We start from the raw sequence: 10,751 nt of genomic DNA on the forward strand, positions 1-10,751 counted from the left end.
AAATTAAATTCCAGTTTAAATTTAGTTCAATGAGTGTATTATAAAACAAAAATTAGAAAAAAAAATCGAAGAAAAACTTGTAAAATTAAAAAAATAGAAAAAAACTTAACATTTTTAAAGGGGCCCCAATACAAAAGTCAAACCCAAATTCGATGGAAATTATTGTGAAAAGCAAAGCAAAAGAACGTTCTTTAGAAAAAAAAGTTTCAAGTTAGCATAGACTTTCAAAAACCTAAAAAAAAATTTGATAACCTGGTAAAAAATTAAAAAAACTCTTTGGCAACTCTGACTAGACATTCTGAGGTTTTTAACTAAGAGAAAAAAAGTTTAAGTAATAGTGACGGAGATATGAAATTCACACTTTGTACATTCTAGGGTTAGTAATGAAGAGTAACAAAGGTCATATTTTAACTACGACTGGGTCTGCAAAAATTTTATTTCTAAAATTTGCCTTTCTGGAAATCCACCTAAAAATGAGCAATGATGACTGTGTATTTATTTTGCTCTTGAGTTAAGAATCTAAACATGGATTTCGAGTCCATGAGTTTCCGATCATCGTGATTGGCAGCTAGCATAGTAATGCCTCAACCATCCTGCCACACGATATGTAAAGTGAAAATGCTTATTTAATTAAAGTAAAAGTATTGTTAGAACTTAGTTTTACTGATATGCAACTAATATACTTTTTTATAGCCTTTTAATTATATTTATGTTCCAAATTTTACCGATAAATATTTAAGATATAAGTTAAACAACAACTCATTAAAAATTTAATCATTATTTATATCAGTGGTCAGCACGGTACTTCGAATCTGTGAACCCTAAATCACAAAATTAAAACTCTGTGCACCCCAATTTTCATTCTTTAGCGCTGCTAGTGTTCAAGAATATGTAAACACTTTTAATCGTTTTTTTACTAATAATTCGGTAAGACCGAGTTAATTTTTACACGCTAACTTTAAATTTATCAATTTACCCTATCCATTTCAATAACTTTTAATATCGATGATCTAACTTTTTCAAAAATATTTTACTTGTATCACCCAGGTCTAAAATACTAACTAGAATTTTTACATAATGTAACAGAACAGATCTAGGAGAGTACAAAAATGGTCATTTTATTAACAACAAAGTGGTCAATTAGATATCAGGTTGAATATGTCTTAAATGTAAAAAGATTAAAAAAAAAACTTTAATTAAGTTTCTGCACACAAAAAAAAGTTCAAGTACCCCAAAATAAGTTTCATGCACTCCTAAAGTCTTGTGCACCCTAAAAGAAATTTCATGTACACTAGTGTGCACCAGTGTACACTGTGCCGACCACTGATTTATATTATAGCTATATTACACTATTCTGTTTTAAAGAGTTTTTTTGTACAACCAAATTTTGCTCTATTAGAGATCTCCAGTTAGTATTAGTTTTTAAAAACCGGATTAGAATTTAGAGATGTCTCAAACAATCTATTCTGAGCCGAAACCTCTTCAGCTTAGCACTTCAGAATTAGAAAGATGATAAATTTACCGTCAAAGCCGTCATGGATGGACGGCATTCGTCATTGTTTGCAGAAACATGAACTGCTGCTAAGAGGTGCCGCTAGTAACCAAGTGCCAAGCGGTTATAATCAGTTTTAGTTTTTGCGGTTTTGGATACATTTTTTTTAAATTTTCGCTGGATGATAAATTGCTTAAAGTTTAGACCTGGTGTGCGAAGAGTCTTACAGATGTTGAGTCGCACACTACGGATAACTTTTAACGTCTTGTCCAGGGCAAATTAAAATATTTGTCATTAAACTTGTACAGAACTCTCTAAAAGTGTGTTAATTCGTTTAATACACAGAAATATATGTCAATTCATCAATAAAGAAAACTACTGCGCAGATTGCTTTTATAAAATATTAATTAGCAACATAAAAATGTTGGTTTTATGTATAAGTAATTATATTTCTAAAAGTAAACACATAAAACTCATAAGTTTAAAAAATAACTACTAAAAAACAATGTGTTTTGTAAATTATTGTAAAAGTATTGGTTGTGTTTTTCAACTCCTAGAGTATTTTAAGTTTTCAAAACAAGTTATTAGAAAACAAAGTTTAAAAAACACTCATAGATTTCACAAAAAGTGATTTATAAGTGCTCAAATTTTCACAGAAATGCTTGATAATACCATAAGCTATAAAGTCGAAAAGAAAGTTTGTTGTAGGAAAGTTAAATTTATTTTCAACAACTAAAAAAGCTTTACATAACGTAGTTTATAAAAAAACATAAATTAGGCTGAAACTAACTAAATATGTGTATTTTCTACTACTTACAATTTTTATTTATTTAATTTTAGTTGTGTAAATTTTAGAAGTTATGAATTTTGTTTCGATAAATCTAATTCGTTTTGTAACAGAAACTTATACAAAAAACAGTCGACTTAAGTGGTGTCCCTTAAGAAAAAAAAGTTAATTTAAGCCAAATAAATAACAAAATGGTAAATTAACTTGAGTTGATTATGATTAAATGTACTTGAGTTTTTTTGAAGGTGTTAGATAAAAAGTAGAAAAATAATTTCTTAGCTGAAAGAGAAAAAGCTAAGTTGAACAAATATTAACTTTTAATAAAACTGATCGAATTTAACTTGTTTAAAAGAGTATCTCATAATTTAGAGTCTTTATAGATGATTAAATTAAAAAATGTTTTTTATCAAAGTTTAATTTGAAATTCATATTTTATACGATATTGATTACACTTATTAAAGTTAAAAAACGTAACTATTTTTTGAAATTGCAAAAGAACGAAAAATAACTGTGACAAGTTTATTAATTTTAAAGTTAAATTGAAATAAATATCTTTCAACTCAAAGGAATTAAATAAAAATTTAGTATCTATAATCCAGTAAATAAGCTGAAATAAACATTCTCAGATTCTTTAAATTACTTTTATGTAGCCATACTTTGCTTCAACTAGTATTTATTACTCTTTACTTGGTAAAGCTTATTAGTAATATAAGAAAAATTCAGAAAATAAAACATAAAAAAATGATCATTGATAGTTCACTTGACTTACCGAGTAAGAATTTGACTTGATAAATTATCTTATGTGTCTATTTTAAAATAAAACTATACTTTAAACTACTAGTTTGGTCTAGAAACTAAAAAATTGTTTAGATTAAACGATCAGTAGCAGATATATCTAAAATAATTACAAATTGTTGTTTGTTTTCTGATTCTTAATATTTGCATAGACAGGTTGTTTGTTTACAGTCGCGTAAATATCTTGTACAGTATCGTCGGTGTCATTTCCCTGCTCTGAATGAGCATCTTGACTTTTTGTTTTCTGATCATCACCTGTTTCTAATAAACAAATAGTTATAATCGTTTCCATAACTTTTTTCTTCAAAATATGGGGTAAAATTTTTAAACAGCTCGACTGTTTTAAGACTATACCGACCTGTTTTAAAAAGGTCTGTAAAACTACGTAAATTTTTTTTATTAGAAAGTTTGTTTTATAGTAAACTAAAAACCGTAATGTTCAAAAAGTTTCATAACTAAACTGTACTAAATAAACAAAAAAACTTATCTATAAAAAATTTTTATTTCTAAACTTTTAATACTATTACAACACACTTTTATCTAGTTTTACTCAAAACATTAGCCTATGCACACTGAGCAATATATAAAGATAATAATAATCAGTTATGTAAATTAACTTTTTTTGGTTTTCTAATCTATAAAGTTTATAAAGAAATATATGATCTATATTAAAAAGTATAGCTTACAAGTAGAGGCATTTTTTTGTGTTGAATAAATAATTAAATACATAATATTATTTCAACAAACACTGCATACCTAAATTTTTTGCTGGTTGTAAACTTGTTGAACTAGTTTCAAGTTCATACAATTCGTTTGCTTTCAGTTCCATAGAACCTAAAAAATGTTTGAAAAAAAAGTTTGTTTAGATGTTCTATTATAAGTATAACTTGAGTTTCTTAATAAAAGAATTAAGATTATTCTAATTTGTTGCATTTTAAACACATTGTCAAAACAAATATAAAAGGATAACTTTTACTGACTGAGGTTTTATGAACGACCTTATATTTGAATAAATACAATTATGTTTATATATATATACATCCCCAACTCTATGGCATAACTTAGCTTTATTTATTAAAAAATGGTTAGTTTTAAAAACTAATAAAAGGAATTTATACAAAGACGTAAAAAATAAGCAAAAACATTTAAAATGTTGTCAAAATTTTAAGACTAAAACGACATCGACCTACAAAAACTAATAATCATGATAATTGATAAAGCTCCTGCGAAGGTAAAAAAAAACAAATTAGAGGTGTTTCTTTACCATAAAGATCATAACATAAACCTTTCAATTATAGGCGTAAGTTAAAAAAAATATAACAGCCAGAATTTAAAAAAATTGTATAACAGTTATATGTATAAGAGGTTTATATAATAGTTTACTTGATTTAACTTAAGCTAGTGTAAAAGTAATAGAGTAATGCATGGCAAACTATACCCAGTTTTGCTTCTGGTTCTAGGGCAAGATTTTCGTCTAAATTGCTTTCAAACTCATACAACTCGTTTGTTTTCATTTCAACTGAAAACTCTAAGATTTATAAAATAAGTTTATTTCAAAACTTGAAAAACAACATTTTTAATAAGATAAATGAAGGTTTTTTAAAAGTTTAAAATTGTTTAATTTTAAATTACAGTTAAAATCTTTTTTGAATTTAAAGTTTCTGAAGATAATAATTGAATGGATTGAACGTTTTTAGGTTTTACTATAATTTTTTTGTTGTATTTTTTTACCACCGTAAAAATTAACCACTAGTTTAAAAATTGTGAAATAATATAAACTAGATAGCAAAGAATAATACCGATTTTATATAAAAATATTATTTTAAGTTATTTAAACAACATTTGACTAATAATTCTATTATTTTTTTATACTAACTTATGATTTTTAAGATTTTTAGTTTGTTATCAGAAAAAATGGTTGTTTAACAAAGCTCGACTTATAAAAGCACAAATATAACTTTTAACTTTATGAATCTTATTAATTCAAAAATTAATCAATACTTATATGTTACCTTGTTTCCTTTATTAAAATTCATTAAGGTTAAGTATGTCTTGTTTATCATTTTAGTCAACCTTGACAACAAGTGTACAAAAGTAGTTAATCAAATTTCGAATTCTTTAGTTTTTTAGCTTATTTGTGCAACTAATGTAAAACTATTTTTTCGTTTGTTTTCAAACTTTTTAAGTAATAAGTAAAATAGCATACCTGAATTATTACTAGCTGTTTTTCTTTTTGATGCGACAAAGAAGAAAACCAAAAAGACATTTACAATTGAAAGTAGTACTATCAAAAAAATCATTGTGATGAAACCAGAAAAACGGATCTTTTGAACATTTGAACTACTGTTTATACTTTTTACGTCGTGTTTTAAGCTGATTTTGATCGGAACACTTAAGGTTTTATAAGGTTCTAACTTAGAAGAAACTTCAAGCATAAAATTGTTTGAATCTTCTGAAAGTCTGTGTATGTCCTACAAACATCTTTATTTTCAATTCAAAAGTTAGGATGTGTATTATACAAATACATGCATTTTCATATATCATATAAACTTACTAGAATCTAAAAAATATCTAAAAACGTATTATTTTTATTTGTTAAAGTAAAATAGTTTGATCTTATAGTTTAACATATTTCAAAGGAGTTATTAAAAGTATTTGTTATATTTAAAATACTTTTTTAGTCTAGCAGGTGTTTACGGTATGACTTTTACTTAATTTTTAAATAACAACAATTTTTTACGTAGATATTTGTTATCTTCATGGTTTGGTTTTTTCCTTTTGACTCTAATTCATACTCAAAACCAACGTAAGAAGTTTTTGTAGAATTTCGCTTTTGATTCACTGTAAATATTATAGACAATTTTGTAATATATTTTAACCATAGTTTTATTTTATTCTATTTATATTTCAGAAAAAAAGTATTAGTAAAATTAGAAAAAAAAATTATATAACAAATTTAAATTATATCTAGTGGACTAAAAAAATCAAAAAATAAAGCTTTTAGTTTAAACTTGTAAAAAATAAACATACTTTGTTTGAGAACAAACGAATCGGCAGGTGGAAATGAAGTTATTGTGAAAGAGCATTCGGTGATTGTACCTTGTATTACCCACCAGCTGCAGTTGTTAGGTGGAAAGCTCAAAAGTCTAGGACCATCTGTAAAGTGTGTGTTAGACTTTTTTATTTAAAATACTAAAGACTTTATTCTAAAGACTTTTTTTAACCGTTCTTTTACGACAACCTGTCTTGAAGACTTTCTATAAAAACCAAACTTGTTAGAATATGCTTGCTTAAAATATTTCTAAACAAAACAAAATATGTAGTTTATTAGAATTTTCTCAATCTATCGACGCTATACACTGTTCAAAATAATTATAGCGTAGTAAAAAAATTTACTTTGTTTTGTTTGTAAATAGTATCTAAAACTTTTTATAATGCTTTAAGTATTTAAACTTAATTAATTTTTATACTTTGACTGTTTTACTGCATATTGAAAAAAAAAAAACTAAAACTTGTGTGGTTTATTTTAAATGAAGTTTTTTTTTATAACTACATTAGTAAAATAGAGGAATTTAAAGTTCTTTTTTACTACGAACTGCGTCAGTAAAACTAACATATTTAAAACTTAAAAATATTCTCTTAGTTTTATAACTTTATAAAATATGTAAAAAGGAAGAAAAACAACGTTAAAACATACTAATGCTATCAAAAACAGTCTCTGAACGAACTAACAGACAATTTTCAACGTCCTGATTGGAGATACACTACTAAAAAAATTGTCATTAGTTGTTGCCTCGCACCAAATTTTTTTACCGTCATCCTTAACTGAGAAAACTGTTTCAAACCGTTCAGTCTGAAAATTATTTTAAAAGACTATACTTGGTTTACCTATAATTTTTTTATTAGTTTTTTTGATATAACGTTTGTTTTATTTTTATTGTACCTTTTAATTTGTCCTAAGAAGTTTTAGCTAAATTATGTTTAACAGAAAGAAATAAGTAAAGTCGAGGATAGCCTACTTCTTTAAATTTTCAAGAACTGATTAATAAATACTGGAAAGTTTATTTCTATAAAAAAAAAGTATAATAAACTATGAAGCTATTTAAATTTCAATGGTCTAGCACAGGGGTCGGCAAACTGCGGCCCGCGGACCAAATGTGGCCCTCAAAGCCAAAATCTGCGGCCCGCGAGGTACTTTTCAACACAAAATATATCGTTTTAGAAACACTAATAAGAACTTTTCTTATTAGTAAAAGCTTTTAATTAGACTTTTGATATATTAGTTACGCACTACTAATGCTATACTATTGCTTATTTCATCATAATTTTGGTTTAAAAGATTATTTTTATGATGATTACTAAAATTGTTTTGAAACAACAGTGGCCCGCGGAAGACTTTAACAAAATAATGCGGCAAGTGTTTCTAAAAAAATTGGCCCGCTACCTATAAAAGGCTGCCGACCTCTGGTCTAGCAACTTTTGACCATTTTGTAGAAAAATTAAACAGTTGTGTTTCTCGAAGGGTACCAAGACATAGTTTTTGTGCTCAATTACTTTATTTATTGCTAATATTTTTGCAAATAAATTACGGTTTGTGTCAACACAAACAATATCAAAAAGTAAACTTTAGCTTTTATCACTAATAAATCAAAAGTCATTTTGAAAAGTTATTTTAAATTACTGTATATTTCATTCTAAACGAAATTGACAAACATGTATTGTTTATTAATATTAAAATCATTTTTAAGTTTTAATTTAAAACTCACGCTTCGAAGTTTAGTAGCTTGGTTTCCAATATGATAAACTATCGAATCAACTTTAGGGTAGTAATCAACATATAAACAATCAAGCACTACAGTTTTGTTTTCTCTCACTTGTAGTATTTCATTACCGCTTTTTTCACTTCTAGATTTTATGCTAAAGGCTTCAGGTGCTTACGAAAATAAACTTGGTTTTAAAAAATGTATTTAGATTCGTGAAATAAATCTAAATTGTTTAGTAATAAATAAGATATTTGAATAAAAAGTTATTTTTAACGCGTAGAGTACATATTTCAAAAATTAGAAAACTTTGAGGTGTTTATTAAATGCTAAGTTTTATAAAAAATGGTGACAGTCACATCTTATTATTTAAATAAAATATTTTGCTAAAACATCGAATTATAGTTCGTATTTTTTAAGTTAGATTTTTACCTCTCCAACAGAAAATATTTTCAGAGTTTTTCCAAAAACCGTTAGCTTCACATTTAGTGTTGAAGTCTTTGTACTTTGATAAGTTCGGATATATTTCAAATTTATTGTCACAATAAAATTTCCCAGTCGATCCAATCTTGTTGGAGTCAGAGGTAATTTGGACATTTAAGTTTTTATTTAGTGTTTCGCAACCTGTGATCGCACTAAGTACATTAACGTGTACGTAAAAATACTAAATGTGTTAAAACGTAATGTAACTTGTAGTTATTTGAATATAAATTTTATTTAAACTGTAAATATATTTACTTTTACTTTGTGGCTAATTTATTTGGGAACCTATGGAATATGATGTTCTGCTAAATTTCTAGCCATTTTTTCAATGTTACATTTTAATAGTCTTTTGATCTTTTAAATTCATTTCAGACATATATTTTAGTAGAAAAAGTTTAGAACTTAACAGAGGAATAACCTTTAAAAACTATGAAAAATAACTAAAAAATTAAAGGACAAAATAATGTAAATAAAATCCCGAAAAAAAACTTTACTAAAGATAAAAAAAGTTGCTTGAGCTTCTTTTTTTATTTAAAAGTAACAGAGTTAAGTCCTTAATTAAGATGGAAAAAAAGTCTGTTTTTTATGTTACGCAGTCAAAAAAAAACGCTATTAAATAAAAAAGGTGTGTTTTTTTATTAAGATATTATATTGCAATAAAAATGATTTCCTGAGTATTAAAAATGTCGTTTGCAGTATGTTGAAAAAAAAACTTTCTAACGAAATTTTGAAGAACCATGCTTAACAAAGCTTTATAACTTAACTAAAACTGAGTAAAACTAAAATAGACAGTTAAGATAATAAAGCTGCATAGTAACCTGAAAATCGAACATTTGAAACTTGGCAACTTGATTGAGTCTTATCCTTGAATGTGGCAGTTAGGTTTATTTCAAGTTCGTTTTTAAAGTTAATTGAGTTGGGAGTACTTAAGAACGTATAACCAACTCTCGAAGACATAAGACTGTAAAATCGTTGTGACCAACGCTCATTAAAGCCCCTGCTACGATGCTGGTGAATAACACTACCACCGCTAGAAACTGTCCATTCGAAACTATCTACTTGGTGCCGAACAGAAATTGCTCTGAACATTACTCCTTTGTATCCGAAAGCCCATTTTTCTTCATTGCCAACAACTGCTGATGCCAAAACTAGTTTTCCTTGTTTACCGCAGTTTTCTGAGTATTTTTGTTTACTTCTAAACAATTAGTATAAAATAGGATGATCTTAGTTATTAGCTGAGTAATTAACAAGTCAAGCTTAAACTCTTAAAAGGTTATAATGTTAACTATGGAAGTTATTGTTATTTTAAATTTTACTATATAATTTTTACATCATTAGATAAGTATACTCAATTTTTGTTATTAGTGTCGTATAGTATTTATCAAATTTTTAAATATCAATCTTGGCTGATTTTCGGTATTTAAATGAATAATTAAAAAATAATTCAAGAAAAAGAGTAAAGTCTTTCGAGTAAAAGTATTAAAATAATCTTGGCAAAAAAAGTTTATTCAGAGTAGTTTTAGTTTTTTAAATTGAATACTTTTCTTTTTCAACAGGTACAAAGCCTAATAAAAAATTACTTAAATTGGAAGTTTTAACTTAAAACACTTTTTGTTTAAAGAACTAAAACAAACCTTAAAGTTTGTTCTTAAATATTAACATCAAAAATGTATATTTTTTAACTAAGTCTTAATAAAATTATGACATTTATCTTTTACTAAATATAAAAACAACTTCAAGAAATGTTGGTACTATTTAAAACTAACCGATCCTACGTTTTTACTTTGTTTTATATTAAATTTATTTACTGTTAGATGAAATCACCTGGTGTTCGTTTCGAGTAAACTCCAATAACAAGAATTCGTAAAATAAAAAACAACATCATCTCTACAGCCTTCATATTTTTGTCTACGTTACGGTTCAAGTTTAATTGATATTTGAAATAAATACCTAAAAATAAGCGAACTTTTTAAATAAAGATAGATATTTTAATAATTATTAATCAGCACTTTAAAGTTAAATGTTGCAACGTGTTATGTGTAGAAAAAATAAATCTAAAAATTAAATAGTTAGATAAAACCTCAGTAATAAAGCATATAGCTTAATAACGTTTGAATTTAGTCATTTCTATTTGATTTTTACATGTTTTAACTTTAAAACCGAGTCTAATTGATTTTGCATACTGAGACACTAAATTTTAGATATGAAACACAAATGATTTAAATTTTACGAATATTTTGTCAGGAAAAATAATTTTAGTTACTTTATATTAAAATTGTAAAAAAACTACCAAAGTTTTTAGAATAGTCAAAATAAATTTAATTTAGTTCGATAAAATTTGTTTATAAGATTTAAGACTATTTACTGCAGTATTTTAAACTTGTAGTCTAACTCAAAATAATACAACACTAACTAAACTTAGTACTAAAGCTAG

The 10,751-nt window shown here is 25.9% G+C and overlaps 1 protein-coding gene across 1 annotated transcript; it reads right to left on the bottom strand.

Annotated features, from left to right (window-relative positions):
• Positions 1–2,945: 2,945 nt before the first annotated feature.
• LOC145840840 (uncharacterized) lies at positions 2,946–10,261 on the bottom strand. Its single transcript, XM_082948182.1, has 11 exons — positions 10,142–10,261; positions 9,136–9,492; positions 8,267–8,458; positions 7,841–8,007; positions 6,807–6,927; positions 6,105–6,230; positions 5,815–5,915; positions 5,281–5,545; positions 4,513–4,602; positions 3,831–3,908; positions 2,946–3,335 (listed from the first exon to the last, which is right to left on the bottom strand). Exons 1-11 carry the CDS (start codon positions 10,215–10,217, stop codon positions 3,184–3,186), a joined length of 1,725 nt encoding a protein of 574 aa, XP_082804308.1. The 5' UTR covers positions 10,218–10,261; the 3' UTR covers positions 2,946–3,183.
• Positions 10,262–10,751: the final 490 nt, after the last annotated feature.

This window comes from Thalia democratica, chromosome 7 (assembly GCF_965202585.1).
Source record: "Thalia democratica chromosome 7, ktThaDemo2.hap1.1, whole genome shotgun sequence".
NCBI lineage: Eukaryota > Metazoa > Chordata > Thaliacea > Salpida > Salpidae > Thalia > Thalia democratica.